This window comes from Delphinapterus leucas, chromosome 19, assembly GCF_059928025.1.
Source record: "Delphinapterus leucas isolate spDelLeu-1000000601 "Yukka" chromosome 19, BTC_Dleu_Yukka2, whole genome shotgun sequence".
Taxonomy (NCBI): domain Eukaryota; kingdom Metazoa; phylum Chordata; class Mammalia; order Artiodactyla; family Monodontidae; genus Delphinapterus; species Delphinapterus leucas.
This window is the reverse complement of record NC_143147.1, coordinates 15316582-15342939: the sequence shown is the minus strand read 5'-3', so window position 1 is coordinate 15342939 and position 26358 is coordinate 15316582. Positions and strand designations below refer to the sequence as shown.

General features: G+C 56.8%; 4 protein-coding genes across 17 annotated transcripts; 3 read left to right on the top strand and 1 right to left on the bottom strand.

Moving 5' to 3' along the window:
• Positions 1-41: 41 nt before the first annotated feature.
• LOC111185715 (BTB/POZ domain-containing protein KCTD11) lies at positions 42-2836 on the top strand. Its single transcript, XM_022595538.3, has one exon. The coding sequence runs from the start codon at positions 835-837 to the stop codon at positions 1531-1533; it is 699 nt and encodes a 232-aa protein (XP_022451246.1). The 5' UTR covers positions 42-834; the 3' UTR covers positions 1534-2836.
• A 90-nt stretch (positions 2837-2926) lies between these two features.
• TMEM95 (transmembrane protein 95) lies at positions 2927-4502 on the top strand. Of its 2 annotated transcripts, XM_089899945.1 has the most exons (4): positions 2927-3296; positions 3534-3590; positions 3790-3870; positions 4110-4502. In XM_089899945.1, exons 1-4 carry the CDS (start codon positions 3128-3130, stop codon positions 4418-4420), a joined length of 618 nt encoding a protein of 205 aa, XP_089756071.1. In that variant the 5' UTR covers positions 2927-3127; the 3' UTR covers positions 4421-4502. The 2 variants fall into 2 exon arrangements, 1 of the variants encoding a protein (XP_089756071.1); XR_016388779.1 differs by lacking the exon at positions 2927-3296 and having other exon boundaries at positions 3347-3870; positions 3970-4140.
• A 10124-nt stretch (positions 4503-14626) lies between these two features.
• LOC111185713 (non-receptor tyrosine-protein kinase TNK1) lies at positions 14627-21166 on the top strand. 7 transcript variants are annotated; one of them, XM_022595531.3, is made up of 12 exons: positions 14627-15628; positions 15796-15866; positions 15992-16183; positions 16316-16471; positions 16589-16872; positions 17110-17383; positions 18559-18653; positions 18995-19150; positions 19402-19481; positions 19835-20136; positions 20219-20314; positions 20399-21165. In XM_022595531.3, the coding sequence occupies exons 1-12, from the start codon at positions 15466-15468 to the stop codon at positions 20510-20512; spliced, it is 1983 nt and encodes a 660-aa protein (XP_022451239.2). In that variant the 5' UTR covers positions 14627-15465; the 3' UTR covers positions 20513-21165. The 7 variants fall into 7 exon arrangements, 6 of the variants coding, with proteins under 6 accessions (XP_022451239.2, XP_089756003.1, XP_089756004.1 ...); XM_089899877.1 differs by having other exon boundaries at positions 16316-16872; XM_089899878.1 differs by having other exon boundaries at positions 16316-16872; positions 19835-19888; positions 20399-20511.
• Positions 21150-25965, bottom strand: LOC149744770 (phospholipid scramblase 3). 7 transcript variants are annotated; one of them, XM_089899898.1, is made up of 8 exons: positions 25633-25965; positions 25247-25428; positions 24743-24978; positions 24596-24638; positions 24337-24512; positions 23844-24005; positions 22046-22207; positions 21150-21853 (listed from the first exon to the last, which is right to left on the bottom strand). In XM_089899898.1, the coding sequence occupies exons 2-8, from the start codon at positions 25251-25253 to the stop codon at positions 21797-21799; spliced, it is 843 nt and encodes a 280-aa protein (XP_089756024.1). In that variant the 5' UTR covers positions 25254-25428; positions 25633-25965; the 3' UTR covers positions 21150-21796. The 7 variants fall into 7 exon arrangements, with proteins under 7 accessions (XP_089756024.1, XP_089756026.1, XP_089756025.1 ...); XM_089899900.1 differs by having other exon boundaries at positions 23844-23933; XM_089899899.1 differs by having other exon boundaries at positions 23844-23933; positions 24274-24512; positions 25633-25964.
• Positions 25966-26358: the final 393 nt, after the last annotated feature.

Here is a 26358-nt window from a genome sequence, read left to right as displayed (position 1 = left end):
GCGCCCAGGGGGCGGGGCTGCCTCTTAAAGGGCCCCCGGCCGCTGCCCTTAGGCCACCTCCTTGGGGCGGAGAGTACTTAAGCGGCTGCGGCGAAAGCCGGAGAAGGCGGCGGCGCCCGGTCCCGAGACTCCCGGCTGCTTCCATAGGAGTCCTAGGACACTCCCAGCTCGGATTGAGCGTGTATCTTCGCTCCCCAGCCGATACAGAGGCACCTCCGCCATCGGCTCCGGTCAGCCTCGCCTCCTTCTCCTGGGACCAGCGCCGGAGCCAGGCCAGGCCAGGCCTCTGACTGGCCCCCGGAGCCCTGCGTGGACTTGCCCACGGTGACAGCGGTCTGCCCGAGAAGCTGGTCCCTTCAGAGTCGGCCTTGTGCTCGCCACCGTCACCTGCTGGTTGGATTGCGGAAACCCACTGTCTGAAGACCACAGAAAGGAATCGCCGACCACCCAGAATCGGATGCGTCTGGACCTAAATCTCCCGTCCCTCTCTGACTTCCCTCTGCTCGTTTCATCCGTTCTCTCAACCTTTCCGGCGTTTCTGTGCCCGGAAACCATCCTCCACCACCCAGGTAGCTGGGGTGAGCCCCCAATCTTGCTGCCTTGTACTCCAACCTGAGCCTCCGACCCAGAGACAGTCTGAACCTTACGACCCAATTCTGCACACATCCAGGAAGTTCTGCCTTTCCTTCTCTTTCGGTGTCTTCGACACTCCTCAAAATTTCTCCTCCTCCTGTGCCCTCCTCGCCCCCCTCCTTTGGGGGCCCCGTGACCCTGAATGTCGGGGGCACGCTATATTCCACTACTTTGGAGACCCTGACTCGATTCCCAGACTCCATGCTGGGGGCCATGTTTAGGGCTGGTACTCCCATGACCCCCAACCTCAATCCCCAGGGAGGCGGCCACTACTTTATCGACCGAGATGGCAAGGCCTTCCGGCACATCCTCAATTTCCTACGGCTGGGCCGCCTGGACCTGCCCTGTGGATACGGGGAGACAGCGCTTCTCAGGGCAGAGGCTGACTTTTACCAGATCCGGCCCCTCCTGGATGCCCTGCGGGAACTGGAGGCCTCTCAGGGGACCCCGGCACCCACAGCCGCCCTGCTCCACGCAGATGTAGATAGCAGCCCCCGCCTGGTGCACTTCTCTGCTCGTCGGGGCCCACACCACTATGAGCTGAGCTCTGTCCAGGTGGACACCTTCCGGGCCAACCTCTTCTGCACCGACCCTGAGTGTCTGGGTGCCATGCGTGCCCGATTTGGTGTGGCCAATGAGGACAGGGCAGAGGGAGGCCCACACTTTCATCTGGAATGGGCCCCCTGCCCTGCAGAGCTCCCCGAAGTGGAGTACAGGAGACTGGGGCTGCAGCCGCTGTGGACTGGGGGGCCAGGAGAGCGACGGGAGGTGGTGGGCACTCCGGGCTTCCTGGAGGAGGTGCTGCGGGTGGCCCTGGAGCATGGCTTCCGTCTCGACTCCGTCTTCCCTGACCCCGAAGACCTGCTCAACTCCCGATCTCTGCGCTTTGTCCGGCACTAGGAACTGAGAACTAGGAATGCTGCCTTCAGTTTGACGGTGTGGGCGAGGGGGTTAGAAAGAATGGGTCAGTAAAGAGGGTGAAGTCTCTCCTGAGCCTCTTCCTAGCTCTGCTCCTGGAGCTGTGAGAGTCAGGGGCCCCGTTGCACCTGACTGGAGCCCAGATGTGGGCAGGAATCCCCAAACCAGAGAGAGCCCAAGGGCTCATGAGACCAGAGGGTCTGGACTGGTGCGAATCCTGGGAGGGGTGGGGAAGCTTCCCTGGCTGGTCCTCGCCTGAGCCTGGGGACCTTCGGTGTTTCCTTGCTTGGAGCTTAGTATCCAGGGTCTGGAAAAGTGGGGATGCTTCTCTGCCCAGGCTAGGCTTAGCAGAACCGTGGAGGGACAGTGGGGTCTGGGGGAAATGAGAGACTTTAGATTGCTCTAATGTGGTCTTCTGGACTGTGACTTCTCCTGGAGCTGGTGGCCTGGCCTGGCCTGACCAATGATAGGTCAGAACACTCTGAAACACGGGAAGGGAGATTCTTTGCTGTGTTCCAAGCCACCACTGAGGGAGACAGAAGGGCTACACCCCATCCTAGCTTGGCACAAGGGAGCTAGGAGAATCCCCATTAACTATGGGGCTGGAGCATCCCTCTGGAGATCCAAGTGTTTTAAAGGATCCCATATTGATGGTGGGGCTGGCCATGGGGAGGAGCGGGGCATCTCCTTGCGTCCTGGCCTTCCTTCCTTCATGTGAACGTGCCTGTTAGCCAGTGAGTCTGACTGATGCATGGGTCCCTGGCATCCTGGCTCCCATCCATGTCGCTGGAGGTGGTGTCTGTGTGCTGGCTTTTCTGTGGTCTCTGCGTGTCCAGGCCTGTTTGGGGTTGCTCAGAAACTATTTTGGCACCAGGTGTGTCCGCGGTATGGGTGTGAATAGACTGAGAATTAGGTTAATCCCAAGGTGTGTGTGTGTACATGTGCTTCACATCACCACGTAGGCAGGAGGGGCCTGCTGGGCTTTGAGTCACTAGGATCTTCTGGTGAGAAGTAAGAGAAGTCACTGGGCTTAGCTGGGCCTTGGAGGCCTGTATAGAACTCTCGGTTACTAAGGCAACAATGAGCCTGTTGCTAGGAGATAGCTGGGGAAGGCCCAAGGCTGCCCAGGGCAGAGAGGAGATGAACAGAAGAGTTTGAGAGAGTGGGGGAGGATATGAAAAGGGATGGGATACTCACAAACAACTTCTTCACTGGGGGAGTCACATTATTTATCACTGGTCATGATTTACAAGAAGAAAAATAAAGTTGCTTTTGGAACCACAAACTCGTAAAGGCTGCTGAGGGCTAGGTTGGGAGTACAGCAGAAGACCTGCTTTCTCTGTCCATGTCCCACTAGAGGTTTCTTCTTCTGGCCCCAGTTCCTTGGGCCCCAGGTTTACCCCAGTCAGTCAGGGATGGAGCAGTGGCACTGTTCTGGAATGTTCTAGAGACTCCAACTGTTCTGGAACACTCTAGAACCTCCAGGCAAAGGACTGGAACCAGGATCACAGAGCATTCCAAGGCCTTCCCAGCCTACGTGGGGCCAGCCCCTGCTCCAGAACCCGCAGCGGGCCTCATGTGGATGCTGGCACTAGGTGGGATCTTCCTGGCAGCCGCCCAGGCCTGTGTCTTCTGCCGCTTCCCAGACCATGACTTGTCGGGCCGCCTGGCTCAGCTTTGCAGCCAGATGGAGGCCCAGTGGAAGGACTGTGAAGTCTCCTGGAACTTCTCGGCCTTTGCCTTAGGTAAGATCAGACATCCAGGGATGGGCTCAGCAACAGTCACCCCTGTGCCCTAAGGGGGCTGCATGTGGCCTCCCAGCTGTGCCTCTCAGCCATCTTCTCAGTCCACTGGCCTCTCTGGACACACTGGCCTCTCCCTCTGGGAGAGCTTCTTCAAACCCTGGGAAAGTCAGGAAAGGCCCCAGAACCTCCTTCTGGGCCAATGAGGGAATCTCGCCCCGTCCTTATCCATCTCCACAGATGATGCATCCTTGAAAAAAGTCACAGAGAAGACTCACAGAGTCCTGAGGGTCATGGGTGAGGTCGAGGGGGAGGTACAACGTAGGGGCTTGGATGGCACCAAGGAGGGGGTTGGGAGGAGGGGGCTGGGGAGGCAGGGAAGGGTGGTGGGTGGGTGGAGACAGGAGGGCGTGATGGGGAGGCACTGGGTGAAGGTGTGGAGGTGAACCGGCCCTGCTGAGACCCCGGGCACTAAAGCTGCTCTCTGCCTCCCCAGAGATCAAAGGGTCTCTCTCCTCACTCCTTTCATATTGGAAATGGCTTCAAAAGACCAAGCTCCCAGAATACAACAGGGAAGGTACCGATGCGGGGAGGGATCAAGGGGTGCCTAAGTCCTCAGGCAAAGGAGTGTGTGGCTGAGCTCATCCACCCCCATCCTCCTTGTCTTTCATTTCAGCTCTCTGCGCTCCCGCCTGCCGTGAGTAGGAAAGGGAAGGGGTAGCAAGGGCCAGGGGCCTCGGGGGACCTGAGGAGAGCCTGCAGTTTGGGGAGGAAGTGTGGGACTCTCGCAGGGTTCAGCGAAGCTTCCCGCCCCAGAGCTGGTCCTGCTGTCTCCTGCAGGGGGCAGCACCATCCTGTACAACTGCTCCACCTGCCAGGGCTTCGAGGTGTACTGCTGGCCCCGAAAGCGCTGTTTCCCAGGTCCTTACTCCCCACCCCTGCCTCACCCCGCCCAGATCTCTGAGCTGTTAGGCTACCCCAGTATCGATGGGTGTGGTCCCCGGGATCATTCACTGCCTCCTGGGGTCCCTGCAGGAAGTCACGATCTTTGGGAAGCCAGGATTCTGCTGCTCTTTGTCTCCGGAGCCGCCCTCCTCCTGGGTATTCTGAGCTTCGCGGTGGAGTGAGTTGGGGGATAAGGGCCAGAAACAGCCTCACTACCTCTGACCCATCAGTACCTTTCCCCACCCCCCATCCTTCCTCTTTCCCTCCCAGCCCCCTCCCCTTCCCTTCCCTGGGCTCCCACCCTCTGTCTTCCCTCAGGTACAGCCACCTCCAAGCAAAAAGTGACTTGTGAAGACGAGGACACATCTTAGCCTCCAGTTCTAAGGAGCATGTGCCCACAACTTTCACTTCTCTTGTGGGGCGGGGTGGGGGGGGAGGGGGGCAACCAGACCCTTAGTTTCAGCCCCAACGGTTCAGTCTTCCAGACCCTGATACCCAGACATCCCCACAATCCCAGTGTCAGATGGCCTCCAGGGACCCAGGCACCCACAGCTGGAAAGTTCCTCCCCTCCAGTCCTCAACCAATCAGACAGAGGCAGTCACCGTGCCAGGAAAATATCTACAGAAGGAAAGAATCCCCTCCATACACACTCCCACTCCCACACCCTCTTCTGCCTGTTCCCGGAAAGCGGGGGCTGTCTGCCCCAGAAGCTCCTCTTGGCCCTCCTGTGACTGATTGGGAATCCGGGAATGAGTGTTCTGGAAAAGTCCCTCCCCCTAGGGTGAGACCACATCAGTCAGCCTGCTGGCATGCTGCCCTTCCATTTAATACTGTGAAGGCTCCCACAGAGGCCCAACTAAACCTGTGGTCAAATGGCCTCGACCTCTGCCTCGCCTCTGTCTGCGACTGGGGAGGGCAGAGGGAGCGCAGGAGTCTCTTGTAACCCAGGGGTTCTCAGCCGGGGGGTGGGTGGATTTTGCACGCGATGAGACGTTTGGCAATATATCTGGAGACATTTTTGATTGTTTTGATTGGGGGTTTTGAGGATGTGCTACTGGCATCTAGTAGGCAGAGACCAGGGATGCCGCTAAATATCCAAAAATGCCCGGGAAAGTCCTCCACAACAAAGAGCTATCGTGCGTGTCCGAACCGTCAGCAGTGTGTGGTTGAGAGACCCTGGTATTTGGTCCTTTGGCTATCAGGAGTTTGGGTTTGGGGGATGGGAGATGGGACATGAAAAGAGAGGCCTATCACCAACCGTAAGCCTCAGCCCGAGGACCTAGGCCGGCCTTCACCTAGCGCCGTGGTTTACAAACTGGGTCCCTAGAGGCTCCCAGTTCTCAACCAGCTGGACATTGGAGTCATCTGGGCAACTTTAAAAACTACCTGTTGCTGGGCCTCATCTCCAAAGATTCTGAGTTTAGTGGTCTCATATGGGGCTTCAGTTAATCCAACTTACAGCCAGGGTTAGAACCACTGTTTGGGGGATCCATTAAGGTCCTGGGGATGGAGAGGGGAATGCTTACCCCTCCCAGGAGAACACCTTCTCTTTTGTTCTACACATTCTAGTCCAGTCCTTTCATCTTACACCAAAAAATGAGACCCCGAGATCACACAGCCAGGTCGTACAACTTGCCCGAGATCATACAATGATTCATACATTCATTCATTTGACAAATACTAAGGGATTGCCGGTCACATGCCAGGCAGCGTTGCTGCCCGTACTGGGGTGAGAAACCCTCTCCCGACTGCCCAGGCACCACAGCTCTCCTCTGGTTTGCGGTAGCTGCCTCACACCCTCTTAGGCTGTGCCCTCTTTCCAGGCTCAACACTTTGGAGCTGTCCTTGTTTTCACACCCAATGTGCAGTGGGTCAACCGTTCTGTCCATTCCTGAAGGATCTCTATCCCATCTGTCTCCTCCTCCTGCTCTATGGCCCCCAGCCCACTCTAGAACCCTCTCATCGTGGACCCCAGCCTCCCAGATGTGCATCTGACTCTGCCCACGCCCCTCAAATCCACTGCACCCTCAGTGGCCACACTGGTCTTAAAACTCCACATCGCTCAAACATCCTGTCCAGTATCAAATGATGCTTAAAAACTTGGGCTCTGGAGTTGGGCTGCCCGATTTCAAATCCTGGCTCTGGTTCTTACTGTACCTTGGGAAAGTCATTTAATTTCTCTGTTCCTGTTTCCTCATGTTTTAAATGCAGATCATATATTTCCTTGATTCCATGGCTTTTTTTTTCCTTTTTTTTCTGTTTACATTTAAACATCTCTGAAGAACCCATCTTAAATTGAAGACATGTCGATGGCATAATGGTATATATTACAATTGATGATATCTTAAATTCAACCCAGCGGTACTGACCTTACAGAATTACTGCGAGGTCCAAATCAGTTCATATAAAATCCTTGGGACTGTGCCCAACGTGTAATGGGCCCTCATTAAGTATCAGCCATTATAATCTCTTACTTAAAACCTTCCCTAGCTCTCCCTTGCCTGCAGAGTATAGAGTTGGCCCTTGACCCTGACATTCAAGGCTCTCCATCAGCAGCTCCCACCATCTTATATAGTCATCAGGCCAGAAATGTCCAAACACAGAACTGGAATCTCCCTTGAATGCCCCACAGGCATCTCAGACTCCACACGTGTCCACCTCCCTCAGACACGCCTTCCTCCTGACCCCACCCCCTCCTGGGATCTCTCAGGCTTAATGGCAGTGCCCACAGTGTCATGGGTATCCTCCTCCTCTCATGCCATGTGCCCACTTCTTACCTGTAGGTGATCTACCTTGGTCATACTTCTTGGAATCTGACCCCCAGGTGTCCCTGGAGCTTTATCTCAGCTCTGCCCACCTCACAGCCATACTGAGTCACTTCTAGTTGCCCCAACACTGTTTCCTCATGTCTGCTCGCCTTTGTCCAGTCTTGTGCCTCTACCTGGAATGACTATCTCCTTTGGCTCAGATACCACCTCTTCTGAGAGGCCTTCTCTGAGCTCCTGAGTCAGAGTGGCATGAGTCTGCTCTAGGCATCTCTCATGTGGCACCTGTTACATCAGGTGGTGGTGTTTCTTTACACATCTTCCCTCTACACCACGCATTCCTCTCTAAAGCCACTGCTTAAGGTTTTGTGTCTTTGTTTCCTCAGAGCCTGGCACATGGGAGATGCCAGGAAGTGTCCCTGATGACTCCAGCACCTTCTCTGAACACGTGTGATATGCCTTCCCCATATAAGCCCTTCATGAGCACTTAGCACAGGAGGCTGTGCTTTTTTTGTGCACATGAGGCCAACCGACCGCAGTGTGGCCTGCCAGGGCAGGGATGGTTTTTCTGAGCCCCTCACCAAACGGGAGGCTTCTGTGGGTGTGGCAGTTTTAAACAATGGCCCCACATTCTTTGACATGCCTCCCACCTAGAGGTAGGTTCTATGTATCCTTCCCTTGAACCTGGGCTCCATGACTAGCAGGCCAATTGAATGTGGCAGAAGTTACAGTGTGCCACTTTCTGAGCCCAGGCCTTAAGAATCTAGCAGCTTCTGCCCTCTGCCTTTTGGGACACTCACTCTGGAACTCAGTCACTCATGCTATGTGGATGCCCAGCCTACGTCGAGTCCACATGGAGGACTTCCCTGGTGGTCCAGTGGTTAAGACTCCGTGCCTCCACTACAGGGGGCACGGGTTCAATCCCTGGTCCGGAAACTAAGGTCCCGCATGCCGCGTGGTGCAGCCAAAAACAGAGTCCTCATGGAGGGATTCAGCCAAAAGCCAGCATCTACTGCCAGACGTGTGAGTGATACCACAGCTGTCAAGTCATCCCCAGACTTTGTTTTTCCACCCAAGGCCCCAGACATAGTAGAGCAGAGATAAACCATTCCCACAGTGTCCCGTTGGAGTTCCAGACACTAAAAGTCCAGAGCATAATAAAAAAGTTGTTTTAATGCCACTAGGCATTGTTGCTCAACAATAGATAACTGGAACAGTGGGGCAGAAAAAAAAAGGGCCTAGGAGCTGGCACTAAAGGCCCTGGGTTGGGACTTCTCTGGAGGTCCAGTGGTTAAGACTCTGCGCTTCCACTGCAGGGGACTCAAATTCAGTCCCTGGTTGGGGAACTAAGATCCCGCATGCCGTGAGGCACGGCCAAAAATAATAATAATAAAATAAAATAAATAAAGGCCCTGGGTTGACGACATTGCTGGCCCTGCCACTTCCTAGCTATGTATGTACATGAGAAACATCACTTCACCAGCCTGAGCCTCAGTCTTCCTACCTGTAAAATGGAGTTAATGATGGCTAACGGGTATGGAGACTACATGTCAGACATCATTCTAAGCATTTGAAGCATTGTATTAGTTATCTATAGCTGTGTAACAAATTATTCTAAAACACAATTGTCTAAAATGATAAAGCCTTATTATCTCACAGTTTCTGTGGATCAGAAATTCAGGAGCAGCTAAAATGGGTGCTTCTGGCTCAGGGTTTCTGATGAGGGTGTGGTCAAGATGTTGGTCAGGGCTGCAGAAATCTAAGGGCTGGTGGATCAGCTTCCAAGATGGCTCACTCACACACCTGGCAAGTTGGTGCCGGCTGACGGCAGGAGCCTCTCCATAGGGCTGCTTGACTTGCCTCAGGACATGGTGGCTGGCCTCCTTCAGAGCGAGTGACCCAAGAGAGGAAGGCAGAACCTACACTGTCTTTCACGACCTAGCTCAGAAGTCACACGCCATTCTTTTCACAATATCCCATCGATTACACGGATCGGCCGTATTCATTGTGGGAAGGCACGGCAGTGTGACACCGGGAAGTCAGTTCGTTGGGAGCCATTTTGCAGACTGGCTACCACACACCTAGACACAGTTAATTCTCCAATAACCCAGCAAGGTAGATACTCCTAACAAGCTCATCTTGAAGATGAGGAAACAGAGGCATAAAAACGTGAAGTAACTTGCTCAGATTTCTAGGATGGTAAGTGGTAAAGCTGGGATTCAAACTCAGGTAGTCAGGCTCCAGAGGTGAGATCTCAGCTACTGCTCTGTAAAGGCCCTCAGCTCCATTATGAGCCTGAAGGAATATGGTAGATACAAGAGTGCTTCCACTTTAGGGGACTTCCCTGGTGGTCCAGTGGTTAAGACTCCGCACTTCCAGGCAAGGGGCCTGGGTTCGATCCCTGGTCGGGGACTAAGATGCCACCTGCCACGCAGTGCAGCCAAAAAATGAGGAAAAAAATAAAAAGAGTCCTTCCACTTCATAAAGTAAACCACCAGATATATACAAGGTGGTGGGCTGGTGACTCCATTAATGAGTGAGGCAAATGCAAATTGGGAAAGGATGGGACCTCAGGGTCCTGGGAGATGGAGATGGGGTGATGGAACAGAGGGTTTTACCCAAGGGTCTGGAGGGAGCTAACCATGTGGCGCCAGGGAGCGCCACATGGGGAGGGGGGCAGGGATGGCTTCACCAGGAGAATGTTTATAGATAAAGTTTAGAAACTGTCATCCCCATCACTCCTAGCAAAGGAGCTCATGATGTCAAAAATCTTTGTTTCACTCTCCCCAGATGACTCTGTCTCATCCCTTTGTTCAGCAAAGGTTACTGAGCACTTATAAGTCAGGCACTTAGACTGGGCACGGGGGACCTAGCAATGCCCAGGCAAGATGAAGTCACTTTCTACCTGGAGCTTGGAATCTAGCAGGGAAGACAGACAAGTTACTGGCTAATTCTACCAGAGCAATGAGTGCAATGACGGGAAAGCACAGGGATCTTGGGGTGCAGGGGAAGAGACCTGACCAGTTAGGAGTAGTCTTCCTGAACTTAGCAAGGCCAGGTTGGGAGAAGGGTGGGAAGACTTCCAAGCAGAGGGAACAGCCATGCAAAGGTTCAGAAGAGAGACAGCCAGAAGGCTGCGGTGCTTTCCCTGGCCGAGAGGTTGATGTGGGTCAGGTGGAAGGGGGAGAGCCTAGTGATCTCAGGGCTCAGAGGAGAAAAGGATAAGGTAAAGAGGCACCAATGTAGTTCCTGATAGGAGCCGAGAGGTTTCTGCACAAGGATGGGCCCTACTCCTCACCCAAACCGAAGGTAGGAGAGGGGAGGTTGGCCACCTGGGTGCCCTCTCTACTCGTCCTCCTGGTTCTCTGCCCTGCAGAGAAAGACTTGGCCCTGGTGGTGTGGATGTGTTCATCCTTCTCGGATGCAGAGCCTGCAGGCAGGGCAGAGGTTGGGGAAAGGCAGATGGAGGGGGTGGTGCTCGATCTGGGCCTCCAAGTTTAAGTGTTAGCAGGAAGCCCCATCTCAGCCTGGAGGAGGTGCTCCCAGTGGGGGTGAGGATGGTCAGGCTGTGCTCCCCCACACCCCATCATCCTTTATGGGCAAAGGTGGAGATGAGAGAAGCTTAACTCCAAAAGTAAGAAACAAATAGGGAGAAGGGGAGGGATAAAGGGGCCTCTGATTCCCTAGGTTTTTTCCAAGCCAAAGACAAAGGTGGGGCAGAGCCTTTGCCTCTGGTTTCCTGCTGGAGCGCAGAGGACCTAGGCTAGGAGTCCAATCAGTAGCACCCCCCATCCTCAGCCTCCTCTCCATCCCACAGCCAAGGTCCAGGCAGGGGCAGCCTCTCTTCCCTGAACCAGTTGTCAGGGCCTCTTCCTTGAGCTCCCTGCTGCTTCTCTCTCACCTTTCCCTAGCCTCTTACTACCTCAGGCTGGTTCTGTCACTAACCTGTTAAACCTTTCAGTGGTTACCAGAGCCCTCAGGTAAGGCCCAAGTTCCTTGAGTGTGTTCTGCAAGGCCCTGCAGAATGAATCCAACCAGGGCAAGGATCACGTCAGCTTGTTCACCTGGGTCCCCAGAACCGTGAAAGCTTGCTGGAAGGCTGAACTGATACCTAGTTTGGCTTCTGCCAGCCTCTCCAGCTGCATTTGCCTTCATATCCCCCCATGTGCTCTACACTCATGTATTCATTCAACTCCCAGAGGACCTCTAGTGCCCCCAGATCTGTGAGGACACTGGACATTCAGAGGAAAATCAGGTTTCACATGCTCTTCCCTGAAGATGCTCATGGAGCATTGTGTTTCCCACCAAGAACTTGGACAACACCAAGATGAATCTCAAAAATGGGTTGAGTGAAAGAAGCCAAATGCAAATAATAAACAGTGTGTGATTCCATTGACAGAAAGGTCCAGAGCAAGCAAAAGTGATCTATGGGTTTTAGAAATCAGAAGAGCAATTGCTGGGGAACTCCCTGGCATTCCAGTGGTTAGGACTCAGTGCTTTCACTGCCAAGGGCGCGGGTTCAATCCCTGGTCAGGGGAACTAAGATCCTGCAAGCCTGCGCTGCGTGGCCAAATTAAAAAAAAAAAAAAAAAAAGAATAGCAGTTGCCTCTGGGGAATGGCATTGATTGAAAATGGGCATAAGGCTACTTCCTGGGATCACAGGAATGTGCTGGGGACTTCCCTCGTGGTCCAGTGGTTAAGACTCCCCGCTCCCAGGCTTCCCTGGTGGCACAGTGGTTGAGAGTCCGCCTGCCGATGCAGGGCACACGGGTTCGTGCCCCGGTCCGGGAAGATCCCACATGCTGCGGAGCGGCTAGGCCTGTGAGCCATGGCTACTGAGCCTGCGTGTCCGGAGCCTGTGCTCCCCAACGGGAGAGGCCACAACAGTGAGAGGCCCACGTACCGCAAAAAAGGAAAAAAAAAAAAAAGACTCCCCGCTCCCAATGCAGGGGGCTTGGGTTCGATCCCTGGTCAGGGAACTAAATCACACATGCCACACCTAAGAGTTTGCATGCTGCAACTAAAAAAGCCCACATGCCGCAACTAAATAAAAGATCCTGCATGCCACAACGAAGATCCTGCGTGCTGCAACTAAGACCCGGTGCAGCCAAATAAATAAATAAATAAATAAATATTTACCAAAAAAAAGAAAAAAAAGAAAGAAATGTTTTGGGTCTTTATCTGCATTAATGGATATGTATATTTGTTGAAATGCATTGAACCATACAGTTAAATCTGTGCATGTTACTGAATATGTTATACCTCAGTAAAGTACTGTCAGTATAGAAAGCTTAGTAATGTTTATATAACTATAACTAACAAAACCCCTCAGTGTATGGATTAAACAGCACATCAGACAAAATCAAAGAGAGAATTGGTGAACTGGAAGAGAGTTGAAGAGATGACCTGGATTGCATTACAGAGACACAAAGAATGGAAAATATGGAAGAGGGGCTAAAAGATTTGAAGGACCAAAAAAAAAAAAAAAAAAGATTTGGAGGACAGTGAAAAGGCCTAGCATACTTCTAATCAGAGTCCTCAAAGGACAGAACACAAGGAAAGGAGGAAAAAGAGTATCTGGAGAGATACTGGCAGATAATTTTCCAAAACTGGTGAAAGATATGAATTCATAAACAAACGAAATACAATAGAATTAATAGAAAGGGATCCATACTTAGATTCTTTGTAATATAACTATGAAACACCAATGATATCTTAAAAGCAGGGAGAAAAGACAGATCACCTACAAAGGAATAACAATTAGATTGAGCAGTCTTCTTCATAACCAATATGCATTGCACCTATGATATGCCTACACTGTCCCAGGTACCTTAGGAGGAACAAGACAGATCCAGCCCCTACTGTATGGAGCTAGCCCACAGTATATCAGAGATGACAGATGTGGAGGGAACAATCACATCTGTCATATGGCCTGGTTGGAGGGCAAGAGAATTGGCAAGAAAACCACAGAAGTAGAACTGTGAGCTATGATTTTTTTCCCATTAAGGCTGGATTTTCCCATGTGTTTACCAAGATGAGGTGGGCTTTTCCTCCCAAGGGACTCTGGGGACAGCAGCTGCTATGCTTACACATCCTTCCTTGAGACAGAAGGAGACAGGCCAGATGTCCTAAGGCTGATGGCTTCCTCCCTGGGACCCCTGAAGGAAAAGGAGAGAGCATCCTTCTCCTCAGAGCCTTCTTTGAGCCAGACTGTGTCCCTGCCCCACAGGCCAAGTAGCACCATACTGGGCCCTGGGGTCAGCAGAGGTGACATGTGGGGAGGGGCTTATGCCAGAATGAGGCCAGGAAGTGCCAGTGATGGGAATGCATGCCCTGAGGCATGGAGTGCTGCCCTTGATCACCAAGACCAGGTACCAAGCTGGCATGGGGCTGAGGAGCCACTCAGAAGCTGTCTCCACCCCCAGCCCCCTCCACAAGAATCCCCACAGATTCCACCCTGCGGAGCTCCCCAAATGGCCCTTTTCAGGGGCAGCACATTAGACTGGGAAAAGGACATTCAGAGCTGGGAAAAGGCCAATGGCTTCAGTCTTAGACTCCGTCCGGGCTGGGAGCTGACTTCGTGCACCACCATCAACACCTCCGCCGTGGCGCCCTTCCCAAGCCCGCTGCACCAGGCCGGCTTCCTCCATCAGAGTGCCAGGAAGCCCTCTCCCCTACTAGGGGGCTGCGACTATGTCCTGTTGAGCCTTATATTCCCGGGGCCTGGGCGGGATATCTCTACTAGGTGCGTATTCATTTAAGGGGTGGGGCTCTGCTTGAGAGAGGTGGAGGACTTGGTAAGAGGAGGTAGGGGAGACGGGGACGGGATACCGAGGAGGAAGTCCAGGGAGGGGTGAGAAGTTCTTTGGAGAAGTCTGGAAAGGGGGTGGGAAGGTGGAGAGAGGGTGGGAAGGAGGCGAGCAAAGGACAGGGGAAGTGAGGCTTCTCAGGATCTGGCCTGGCGGAGAACATGCCGCCAGGCGCCCTCACCTAGTCCACCAGAGGACCCGGGCCACGCCGCCAGGCCCCGCCCCCCGCGGCCTCCGTTCCGCCCTCCCCGGGATTTAGTCCCGGCAGCCTGGGAGGCTCCCCAGCCGCCGCTTCCGCCTTCGCGAGGTGAGGGTCCGGAGAGGCAGGGGCGCCGGCGAGCGGGCTGGAGGGGCGGCCGTCGCTTGGGAGCGCGTCCGCGGGTGCTGAGCCTCCCCTCCCCAGTCCTTACCTTCCACGGGCGCGTCTCCTCCTGTCCCCCATCTCGTGCTTTCCCCTTCTCACCTGGCTACCGGTGCTGGTCTCCCAGCGTCCTGGGCTTTCGCCTTCCCCGCCCCTGCTCGTGCTCGATTCCTCGCCACCTCCGAGTGTCCATCTGGACCCTGCCTGGGGTCCTCCGCTTCTTCCGGCCTTTACTAAGTAGGGGGAGGGAGGGGACCAGGTGTGTGTGCAGGCAGCCGGCACCCAGATCACCTAGAGCCTTATTTAATAAAGATTGGTGGAGTTGCCCTGGAGCCAGGTTAGAGCGAGTGACTCAGGTGTGTCGGCCAGGCTCTGTACCTGGAGCTGAGCTCAGGTGGGTGTGGAAGGGACTGTGCACCTTGCAGACTGGGTGGCTCTGAGCAGTACGTGAGCTTAACCGCCCATCACAAATGCCCGATTTGATTTCAAATGTTGCTGCCTCGGGTGTAGAGGAGGCAGTGACCCTGGGCGTCTCTGGGCAGAGGAGGCAGTCTGCCCACATAACGTAGGTATGTGTGGACACTGTAACTTGATGTCTTGTGTGTTGTGTGTGTTTGTGTGGACCTGGGTGTCTCAGACATGAGGCGGTGTATCTTGGAGGCAGTGAACTCAACATGTCTCAAGTAGGTGTGTGTGAGGGGTACCTGGCAGGAAGCTTGGTGTTCTACCGCAGCGTATACTGGAATGCCTCAGCTTTGAGAGGACATGTATCTGGGTGTCTCAGGTGTCTTTTGCATCATATCTATAGGAGTGTGTGAGTGTGTGTGTGTGTGTGTGTGTGTGTGTGTGTGTGTGTTGTACCTGCATATCTCAGGTATGGTGTGGTTAGTGTATCTGGGCATCTCTGGAGTGTATGTGGTGGGTCAGGATGTCTCAGGTGTACCTGAGTGGGTGTGTACAAGGGTGCACCTCAGGCCCAAAAGGTGGTGAATCTGGGTGGCCTAGGGGTACGGGCAGTGTGCCATAATAGCTCAAAGTGAGCAGGGCCACACACCTGAAGTTTGTGCAGCGCTGAAATCTTAGGTGTGAGGAGAACATTCTTCCTGGGGTTTGTGTGTGTGAGGGGCAGGAATCCTGGTTGGTTCTGGTGTCCCTCCCTCTGTACCTGAGTATTTCTGAGGGGTTGAGGGTGGAGCAGGCAACCATGTCTCTGGTTCCTGAGTGTCTCAGGTGCCCACCCTGGGCCATGTGTCTGGAGGACAGGGCACCACAGGGGTTCCTCCTCCAGACATGCTCCACGAGGCGGGCTCCCTGTGGCTGCTTCGGCTGCTCCAGGATATCCAGCTGGCCCAGTTTTACCGACCCATCCTTGAGGAGCTTAATGTTACTCGGCCAGAGCACTTCGACTTTGTAAGACCTGAGGATCTGGACGGCGTTGGCATGGGCCGGCCTGGTGAGGGTCCCCTGCCCCAAGGCCCTGCTGTCTCCTTCCGCAGCCTGTTAGTTGCTACTCTCCCCCCCCCCACCACACCCACCAGCCCCCTTCTTGCCTATAAATCCCTTGCATCCTGCTCCCCGCCTCCCCCATTACCCCATCCCTCTGATTCTGGCCTCCCCCAGCCCAGCGTAGACTGGCTGAAGCTCTGAAGAGGCACCGTTCGGGGCTCAAGTCTAAGAACTGGGTCTACAAGGTGTGTGTTTTGGGGTGGCGGTGAGAGGCTTAAAGGGCCAGCTCAGGCCCCGGCAGGGGCTGGGCTGAGTGGCAGAGAAGGATGTATGCAGGGTTCCACACACATGATTTCCACCACTGTTTCAGATCCTTGGGGGCTTTGCCCCAGGGCAGAAGGAGACCACCCCACCCTCAGACAGCCTTCCATCCCTCCCTGAGCCAGATGGGGGACTCAAGTGTCTGATCCCAGACCGGGCTGTGTGCAGAGGGGAGCTTCTGGGCTCCGGCTGCTTTGGTGTGGTGCACCGAGGGCTGTGGACACTGCCCAGTGGCAAGGCTGTGAGTCTCCAGGGAGCCTACTTCATTCTGGGTACCTGGGCCAGCTTCTCCCTCTGTTCTGTGTGCCTCTCTGCTCTGGCCTTGGCTTAACTGTTCCCTACGTTGCCTGATGGTGCTTCCCCCCACCCCCAGGTCCCAGTGGCTGTCAAGTCCCTCCGGGTGGGTCCCGAAGGCCCCGAGGGCACTGAGCTAGGGGACTTCCTGCGAGAGGTATCCATCATGATGAACTTGGAACACCCACACTTGCTGTGTCTGCACGGCCTCGTACTGGGCCAGCCTCTGCAGATGGTGAGCAGACCCAGACGCCGGCTCCCGGGACAGTCCCGGGGGCCGATGTGCGACAGCAGGGTGAGCGCCAGGGTCTCGTGGGGCCGGACCACCGCTCGCACGGCTGTGCTCCCACAGGTGATGGAGCTGGCGCCCCTGGGCTCCCTGCACGCACGCCTGACCGCCCCGGCCCCCACGCCCCCGCTGCCCGTGGCCTTGCTCTGCCTCTTCCTGCGGCAGGTGGCGGGGGCCATGGCGTACCTGGGGGCCCGCGGGCTGGTGCACCGAGACCTCGCTACGCGCAACTTGCTGCTGGCTTCACCGCGCACAATCAAGGTGGCTGACTTCGGGCTGGTGCGGCCGCTGGGCGGCGCTCGGGGCCACTACGTCATGGGCGGACCCCGCCGCATCCCCTACGCCTGGTGAGGGGCCGGGCGGAGGGGAGGGATCTGAAGGGCAGGAGCTGAGGGGGTGCGGAGGGGCTGGTCCTCTGAGGGAGGCGTGGACTGGAGGAGTCGTCGTCGGGTCTGGAAGGGCCAGGAATGGAGGACTTCTGAGCATCACGGCGGGCGCACTAAAGGGGCGTGCCCAGTGGCAGGTGGGCGCTCCGGGGCACACACCCGGCACACATCCAGCCCCCTTTAGCTCCGCTTCCGCAGGTGTGCGCCGGAAAGCCTGCGCCACGGGGCCTTCTCTTCTGCCTCGGACGTGTGGATGTTTGGGGTGACGCTGTGGGAGATGTTCTCCGGGGGCGAGGAGCCCTGGGCCGGGGTCCCGCCGTACCTCATCCTGCAGCGGCTGGAGAAGGACCGAGCCCGCCTGCGTAGGCCTCCGCTCTGCTCCAGGGCCCTCTACGCCCTCGCCTTGCGCTGCTGGGCCCCCCACCCTGCTGACCGGCCCACCTTTTCCTACCTAGAAGGGCTGCTCCAAGAGGTGGGAACTCCTGCCTCCCCAGAAACACTCAGTCTCTTTTCCCTCCGTTCCCTCTCCCAGGGTTCCATGCACAAGACTAACGTATACTGGTTCCCGGGCTGGGGTCTGGGACCTGGCTCTGAACGAAGCAGATCCAGTCCCCGCCTTCCAGGGAGACAGCTGGGGTCTAGTGGATGCAGGCTGAAGGGCCGGAGGCTGGAGCAGAGAGAGGGAAGCCCGGAGCCCAGAGCAGTAGGATGTAGTGGGTGTTTGACAGGCAGAGGAAAGGTTCAGCGTGAGAGGGGGAAGTACGGTGATTAAGGTGGTAGAGGCATCTTAGGGGTGCACCAAGGAGGGACTTGTGAGACACGGTAAATAACCAGCGCTAACACCTAGAGCACTCGATCTGTGTAAGATACTGTACTAAGTGCCTTACGTGTATCCTTATACATGTTCACTCATTTAATCCTCACAACAACCCAGCTCGATTTTAGAGAGGGGGCAGTTAAGGCACTGACAGTTAAAGCGATTTGCCAAAAGTCACACAGGAAGTGGAGGACTGGAGATTTGAATCAGTCAATATGACTTCAGCGCTGTGCCCTAAATCACTATATACTCTACTATTAAAGGAGTTTAGTCCTTAACTCTGAGGGCACCTGGGGGCCATGGAAAGGGCTGTGAGTAGGGGAGTTATAAGCCACATTTCCAGGTTATGTCACTGGTTTGGTGCAAGAATGGATTAGAAGGATGGTACTGAAGGTAGAAAAACCAGTAGGCCACAGTGGCTGTGAAGCAGAAGTAAGATGAAGAGGTCTGGACGAGGGTCGAGGCAGTGGTGCTATGGAGAAGTGGAAAATTCCCAGAGGTGCTTGGGAGGCAGATATGATGGGCCTGGGTGTGGAGTAAAAGCAGTGTGCGTGGTGACTCTCCCCTTGGTCCCCTAGGTAGAGGCAGGGTCCCCCTTTGTTGCTCCCTGACCCCTGGGCTGTGTCCAGCTTGGCATGGGATCCAGGTCTGCCTCCTCCACTGGATTACAACTGAGGGACAGGGACAGTCCCACCCTGGGGCCAGGGCAGAGGACATACCTGGTATGGGTTTGCTTGGTGGGTACACGAACAGTCTCCACTCTGCTCCCATGATATTACCCTTCTGACTCAGGCCACAAGCCCAGCCACCCTCTCCTCCTGTCTCTATAGGCCTGGCCTCCTGAGGGACGTTGTGTGAGGGATGTCACAGAGCCCGGTGCTCTGAGGATGGAGCCTGGTGACCCCATCACTATCATCGAGGGCAGGTGAGGGCCTTGTGCCTCCCACCCATCCCCGGGGGAGGACTCCCTCCCCACCCTCCTGGCCCTGGTCCCAGCTCAGCTTCTCCCCAGCTGCTTGAACCCCAACCCTCTGCCTCATCTCCTCCTCTCCCCGCTGGGCCCCGAGAGCTCCACCACAGTTCTGGCCTCCCTGCTGGAGCCACCGCTGGCCCATAGAGCCCTTTTGTTTTAGAGAGAAAAAAAGCTTCCCTTCCTCCGGGCAGATGCAGCTCCCTGGCGCACAGCTTGTGAGCTGAATGTGGGCTGGAGCCCAGCCCTCACTCTCCCCTGGCTCCCATCCCCTTCACCAGCGCCTCTTCCCACAGCCCCGACTCCACAACCTGGAAGGGCCAGAATGGTCGCACATTCAAAGTGGGCAACTTCCCAGCCTCGGCAGTGACGCTGGTAGACTCACCAGCCACCCGTCCAGTCCTCAGAGGCTCCCCTGCCCGGGGAGAGCGACACCAGGGAAACATAGATGGGTGAGGACCTGAAAGAGTGGGGGGCAGAGCTGGACTGGGGGAACCAACCAAGTCTAGCAACTTCTCTGGAAGGGGAGCCTGGGGAGGCGGGTGGGGTAAAGCTGGAGGGGAGGCTGGACTTGCCTTCCCGCTGGAGCTTCCACTCTGGGTCTCGGCCTGCCTGGAAGCCCCAGAGATTCTTTGGGAGAGGGCACTGCTATATGGGGTAGGGCTGGGGGGTGTGGAGAATGAACTGGAACACTCTCCAACAGGGACAGAGTGAAGGTAAAGCTTCGGGATCCCCCTCCAGCTCGGGGCCAGAGAAGGGATGTGGCCCTGCAGAGGATGAAAGGTGGGCATGGCGGTGGGGACAGGGCTTCCAGGGTCTCCGAGGACGTCAAGGACAAGCCTCTGGCGATGCCCCCTGCTCTGAAGCCCTGCCTTTGCAGATATGATTTCCCCACCTGTGGTTTCCTGGCCCCCATTCTGCCTGCTGACATCCTGGCTGTACTTTAGACAGCGTCTCCCCACTGCAGCCCTGGCAGTTCTTTGGACCCTCAGCTGCTTCGGCCTGGGCGTCCATCCTGCACACCTAGTTTCTTGTCCCCCCGACACGAAGACCACCCCGAGGACAGTACAGATAGCCAGAGAATGGGAAGAAGGCAGCTGGGCTTCCTCTCAAGTTATTTTTTCTCAAATGTGTAGGCATTTCCAAGAGTCTGGAGTCGGTTCTGTCCCTGGGCCCCCGCCCCACAGGAGGTGGGTCGAGCTCCCCCGAACTTCAACATGCCAGAACTGTGCCCCAGGGACCCCCAGGCGTGCCCCCCCGCTCCCCCGTAGCCACCAGCTCCTCTTCCCAGCCCAGCCAGCCTCCCAGGGAGCGGCCTCCCTGGCCCAAAAGAGAACCCCTACACAGTCACCCTGTGGGAGCGCCTGGAGCCAGCAAAGCCACCGTCCCCTCTGGGGGACCCTTGCCTGACCCCGAGTTGCAGAGGAGGATTATGGAGGTGAGGTCTCCCTGAAGTGTCCTGGTGTCCAAAAGGGGCTACGGGCTGGCGAAGGGCCTAAGTGAGGCTTTGTCCCCGGCAGGTGGAGCTGAGCGTGCATGGAGTCACCCACCAGGAGTGCCAGGAGGCTCTAAGAGCCACCGGGGGTGACGTGGTTTCTGCCATCCGGAACCTCAAGGTACAGCCACACCCTTCTCTCGGGTCCCTGCCCCTCCCAGCCTGGCCCTCTGGCCGCCAGCTGCCCTTCCTCTTGTCCCCACAGGTGAACCAGCTCTTCCATCTCAGCAGCTGGTCCAGAGCGGACTGCCGGCGCATCCTGGAGCGTTACCAGTGGGACCTCTCAGCCGCCAGTCGCTACGTCCTGGCACGGCCCTGAGCTCTGCTCCTTTGGGCACAGACACCAGATGGACCAAGGGCCTGGTCACGTGGGACCAAGCAGAACCGGAACAAGGTCCTGACAGGGTGTGTTCCCACCCGGGGAGAGCCTGCCATGGGCAGGTACCGGAGGAGCCCAGGATCGGGCACTGGTGAGTGCCTCCTCACCCTGCCCGTTGGTCTCTGAGGGCGTGAGCTCCCTTGGCCATAGGAGGATCTAGTGCACTCTGCCCACCACATTCCCAACAAAGAAGGACTTGGAGGAACAGAGCTGCGACACATCACACACATGGGAAGCTTCTATCGCTACAGAAAATGAGCAAGAGGCCATTCTGGGCCGCGGGAACAACCATCCTGAACTGCCATCAGCTACCACACTGGGCTCTGTGGGAGCAGCCATCCTGGATGACCGGAGCAGCCATCCTGACTTGGGGCATATGGACCAAACTGCCTTGGCTTGGTCTGGGGCCATCATGGGTGATGAAAGTGGCTCTCTTGGACTCGAGGACACTTGATCCTGGCAGCATGGATTATGAGATGGGCCAGCCCCCGCCCATCCAAGCTGTCATATTTCCCTTTGTTTCTTCCCACACCCAACTCTTTCTCCTGCCCTCTCCCAATACATACATCTTCCAATGTCCAAAAAGTTACAAAGTTTATATGAATATAACATACAAAGATGTAGCCTCCTTCCTAAGGAAGGGGTAGGAAGGGGTGGTAAGGCACAGGAAGTTGCAGCAAGCACCAGCTGAGGGAGAGGAAGTCGGCATTGGGGCCCTGGCCCTATAGCTATCGGGGCGGGGGAGGTAGGGATCCCCCTCGGAGCGCCATCATCTGAGGCTGAACTAATTGGCCAAGCTGATGCGGGGAGAGGGTGACCGGGTCAGCCGTCTTCGGTGCTGCTTGACCTTCCCCACCCCAGCCCTGTCATAAAACCCTGCATTCTAAGGCCTCATCTGGAGCAGAGGCCCTGGAGGGGGTTGGGAGAAAGGCAGCAGGGAAAGTTGGAAAGCCGATACGCCCGTGTGCTGAGGGTCTGCTGGAGGCAGCGGTGGGAAGTAGCAGGGGAAGGGCTCTCGTACATACCCTTCCGGAGGAGCTACAGGTGAAGCAGGCCAGGGGAGTAGGGGAGGCATGGGGCACCAAGCCTCCAGCCTCTCAGGCAGCCCTGTCTCTCCCCTGCAGTGCACATGGAGGGAAAGGGGCTGCCTCTGAGGTGGGGCCAGGGCAGGTGACCATCTTGAATTCTGGTTGAGATGATGGTCTCCTCACCCCGAGGTGGCCTCTAACTGGTGATGGCAGAGGGCCCAGCGCCTCCTCGCTTCTCGAAGAACATGTAGTCCTGAGGGAAGGGCACGGTCAGCAGGAGATCTGGCTGGGCCAGCCTGGCGCAGCTATCACAACCCAGGTCTGGAACCACAAGCCCCCACAGACTCTGTCCCTAACCCTCTCCTAGCAGGAGACCAAGAAGTGCTCAAAACCTCAGAGTGAGAGCAAAAGGGCAGCGGGGGCAGGGGCGGGGGCCCCGACTCACAATGAGGAATGTGGCTCCCAGCAGCACAGCCTTCACCCTCACGTCCAGGTCCAGTGGGAACTGCAGGCCGAGGTCATCTGCATCAGTGAGGGCTTCTCGGAGCAGCCCACCCCACTGCTTGCTGATGCGGCCCACACTGCGGGACTCATCTGGAGTCTTCACCTGGCAGGAGAGGAGGAAAGAGGGAGGGAGGGAGGACCCGCATGGGGAGGATGTGCCTGATCTCATCGGCATCCAGTCTCACTCCCACAGTCACCACATACGAACTGTGCAGGCTCTACACCTAGCGAGTCCTCCCAAAGCCTTGGGTTTCCATGTGACATCTGGGGAAACTGAGGCACCCGAGGTCACACTGTGAGCACACAGCAAAAATCAGGTTGCAGGCTCAGATCTGTTGTTCTTGAAAGGCCACATATGACTACTAGACATCAGTGCTGGGAGGAACAGAAGCACAATACAGTCTAATCTCCTTAGGGGATGGCCAGTCACTAGGTTTGTTTTGATTACCAAAGTCCCTGCCGCCCACGGTTCGTGCAGTTTGTGCCCTGCACAGAGTAGCCTGGCCAGGCCGGCAAGGGAGGCTGCTAAATGCCTGGCTGCACTCTACCAGCTGACCAGGCTGCTAGAAGGCCCAAAGGGGTGCCTGTCGTCCTCGCATCTGCAAGGTAGGGAGGACTCTTTAGCATGGCATGCAAGCCTCATCCAGGGTGCATCCAAGCCCATCTAGTGGGGGGAGGGGACAGCAGAAAGTGGCCTCCGAGGACCAGGATTTCCACTGGCCTCCCTAGGCCCAGCAGCAACAGGCCCTGCCAGTGTGGATGGTAATTCACCGTGACTCCCTGGACTTTCTCCTATGCTCATTCTCCAGTGGCTAGAACTAGAGCGATGTCCTTCCCACCTCCTTCCCACATGGTCCTACAGCCCTGGGCCATTTCCTGCAGACCAGTCCCAGGGTGGGTAGGGCCTCTCTCCCAGACAGCCCTGCGGTCCCAAGAGTGCAGCCCCAAATGTGGACCATTCATAATTATGTAAAAGGAAGACTGGCCCGTTGAGAACCCCACGATCTACATATTCCCAACCAGAGTTCACCCAGTTACCTCTTTCCCAACCAGTTCCCATCACAGAACCTTCCCCCAGCTACCAAGGTGACTCAGTTTTTAAAAGTAACCTAAGATAAGGCACATCGTCAGAAGCCTTGGAAAGTCTACTGGGATACACCTGTTGTTTCTCCCTCATCTACACAGATATTCAAGCGCCTCTGTCTTCTAGAAAGTAAGGTGTTTCCCAGGCCTTACTTTGAAATGGTCATCACTTGGGTTCTCCAGGCTCCAGGTTGGTGATTGAAATGCATGGTCAGAAGGATTCCAGGCTGGGGGTGGGTGGGTGGACATCTGGACTTATCGGTTGGCAGGGCAAGCCACAGGATGTTAACAAGTTAAATTAGTGCTTGCTCCAGGGCTTGGGCTCACGAACTCACACACAGCGGCCATGCGGGCCCAGCCCACAGTACACTCAGTAAGCATCCTTCACCCTAAATCCAGCCTGACCTTAGATTTTTTTTCTCCCTCAACACAGGGCTGCAGGTCACAATCAGCATTGGCCCTTAAGGTGAAACCCTCTTTGCCATATTTTTATAAGACCGTGGGCCATCCTATTTCTGAACAGAGGAAAACTGGAAATATGGTAGGCATCACAGTGGATTTGGACTGATGAGCTCATGACCGTCCTGTTGGCCATCCTGCCGCACGGATCATCTCGGTTTCTGAAGGTCCCAGGAATCTCCCCTTATTCCTGATACCTCGAAGTTGGTGTCTGTGCCACAGCCACAGGTCCAGCAGGGCCCCACCACTCGCAGGACGGTCTTGTGGTCAGCGTCTTGGATGGAGAACTTGGGGAGGAAGGGATGCCAGGTCTGTAGAACGTGGCCAATGGTGGTGCCTGGTGGAGCCTGTACTTCCATCTGGAGTGGGCAGCAGACAGGATCACTGCCCAGCCAGGCACCCTGGCCCAAGCGCTCACCGGTCTAGCTTTATCACCTGTCTCCTCTCACAAGACCTCCCATCCCCTTCACTAGACCACCTGTCATCCCTCTCACTAGACCTCCCATCCCACCTAAGCCCAGCTCCCACAGGAGGCACGCCTCATTTCATGCCTCATCCCGGTCGTGCCCTGGTCATCGGCCTGCCCCCTACCCAAGTTTCTCCCTGGCCCCATCCTTCCCTGCCCACCTCCTGGAGGCCACAGGGACAGCAGCTGCAGCCACAGTGGAGGGGGCGGAGCAGGCGCAGCACCTCTCTGTCCCCGGGGTCCACCAGGCGTACACGCAGGGGCCGGCGGGCGCCACAGCATAGCCGCGCACAGCAGTTGCTCTCCTCCGCCGCCTGACCCAGGGGCTGTCCGGCTCCCGAGCGCAGTTCGTAGCGGTTACAGGTCTCCCAGCCCAGGAGCGCTGCCAAGGGGTGACACACTGAGGCCCGGACACCAGCGCCTGCCCAAGAGCCCACTATTTGCCCCTGTCACAAGGCCCAACATACTCCTCCTTTCACTCACCTTCCACCCGCTCAGCCTTCTGGTGAATCAAGATCTGATCAATCTGGAAAGAGAGTAGGGGAACGCGCAGACATCAGCTGGCCGGCCTAGTCGCCTGGGTCCCCTCCCCGTCACTCCTCCCTCCCTCCCTCCCTCCCTCTCACTCACCTGCGCCAGGAATTCGAGGCCAAAAGGCACCCCTGGCAGTGGCAAAAAGGGGGCAGCTGGTCCCGGGGCCCCAGGGCCGGGCGAGGGGAAGAGAGCAAAGCCGGGCGCAGGGGTAGGCACGTGGGCGGGCATTGGTGCCGGCCCGGGCCCAGGATGCAGCGTCGGCTCCGGGTACCCAGCGGTCACAGGGTAGGGAGGTGGGGGCGAAGGGGCGTAGCCTGTGGGGGGCAAGTAGCCTGTGGGGGGACAGGAGTAGGTTAGAAGGGGCCCCCGACCTCATCTCTTTACCCCTTGGCCCATGGGCCGCGAGGCTGCGAGGAAAACGGGGTGGGAAGAGAATGAGAAAGATGGGGCGGGGGAGCAGGGCGGCGGCTTCTCGGGAGGAAGGGAGGGGCCCCACACAGCCAGTCCGAGCACATTCCCGGAGGATGCGTCCGACACCGGGTTCCCAAGTCCGTGGCGGGGGGGCGGATAACGGAGACCCTCGGCCTTGCGACCACTTACCTGCCATGGGAGAGGGGCGAGGGTTCGCGGGATGTCGCTGTCCCGGAGGCTTAGTTCTAGAAGTGGAGGCAAGCTCGGAGACAGCCAGACAGACACAAAGACAGACACAAAGATGGACAGGCAAACGCAGAGCGGCAGCTGCGCCCAGCGCCGGCCCAGGGTCTCTAGGGCGGCGCTTCTGACTCGGGGAGAAACCGAAAGTGTCAGCGGGCAAGGCGGGGGCCCTGGGACCCTGGATTCCCTCAGGGGCCCCAGAACCGCCCCCTCCCTTTGTTCTCCCATTCTCCGCAGAGGCGGCTGTTGGCAGACGGCAGGACAGATGGACCCGCGGTCAGACCGACGGCCCCACCTCAAGGGAGGTCTCCTGACCCGTTCCCCCTTCTCACCTGAAGCCCCTAGAGTAGCCCGGGTGCCCAGCACTCGGCAGCTCTCGGGAGCTGGTGGAGGCGGGCCCAGGAGCTGACTCCACCCCCGACCCGTCCAGGCCCCGCCCCTCCCAGCCTGAGCAGAGCGCCTGCGCAGGAAGACTGCCGGCTCTCCTGCGGCGCCGGGGACTCCAGGCCACCCGCTTCACGGCTTGGCGGGCGTCCCCGCCCTTTCCGCTCGGATGCAGAAGCCCAGAGAGGAAGCTCGCCTGCGAGGGTAGCCGGGTGAGCCCTATCCCTGCGACTCCCGCCAGGCCTGCGGGCGCAGAGTGGTCAGTGCCCCTTGGTGGGAACGAGGGCCGCTTGCGCGGCTCTGGAGCCCAGGCTCCTCCTCCCGAGGGCGGTTCGGGCCTCGCTGACGCAGCGGAACACCCTGCACACTCACCCATTGGCTTCTAGGACTGACTCCTGGCTCCCCTTCTGCCTCCCTGGGGCAGCCTTGCCAGTCTCCTCTCCCTGACGTAGCAGTGACCCACACAGACCCGTTGCAATTATAGTACTTCCTTCAGGCGCCCCCAGCCACACGGGGGGATAGACTGCCAGACAGTGTCAGTAACGAGTGGGCGTGAGGTGAGGCTCAGGGGGGCCAGAGGAGACAGCGCGGTCCGCAGGAAAGCCTTCTCCCAACAAGAATCGCTTCTTTCGCTTTGTTTGAGTCCTGAGCCCAGGCCCGCAGGTGTGAGGAAG

Coding starts and splice junctions, on each gene's coding strand:
- LOC111185715 (XM_022595538.3), top strand. CDS start 835: ATGCTGGGGGCCATGTTTAGGGCTGGTACTCCCATGACCCCCAACCTC.
- TMEM95 (XM_089899945.1), top strand. CDS start 3,128: ATGTGGATGCTGGCACTAGGTGGGATCTTCCTGGCAGCCGCCCAGGCC. Junction 3,591..3,789: donor CAGAGTCCTGAGGGTCATGG/GTGAGGTCGAGG, acceptor CTGCCTCCCCAG/AGATCAAAGGGTCTCTCTCC. Junction 3,871..4,109: donor CCCAGAATACAACAGGGAAG/GTACCGATGCGG, acceptor TTCCCGCCCCAG/AGCTGGTCCTGCTGTCTCCT.
- LOC111185713 (XM_089899877.1), top strand. CDS start 15,466: ATGCTCCACGAGGCGGGCTCCCTGTGGCTGCTTCGGCTGCTCCAGGAT. Junction 18,654..18,994: donor ATCACTATCATCGAGGGCAG/GTGAGGGCCTTG, acceptor CTCTTCCCACAG/CCCCGACTCCACAACCTGGA. Junction 20,315..20,398: donor CTGCCATCCGGAACCTCAAG/GTACAGCCACAC, acceptor TTGTCCCCACAG/GTGAACCAGCTCTTCCATCT.
- LOC149744770 (XM_089899896.1), bottom strand. Junction 24,639..24,742: donor GCCTCGAATTCCTGGCGCAG/GTGAGTGAGAGG, acceptor CTCTCTTTCCAG/ATTGATCAGATCTTGATTCA. Junction 21,854..22,045: donor TGGGAGCCACATTCCTCATT/GTGAGTCGGGGC, acceptor CCCTTCCCTCAG/GACTACATGTTCTTCGAGAA.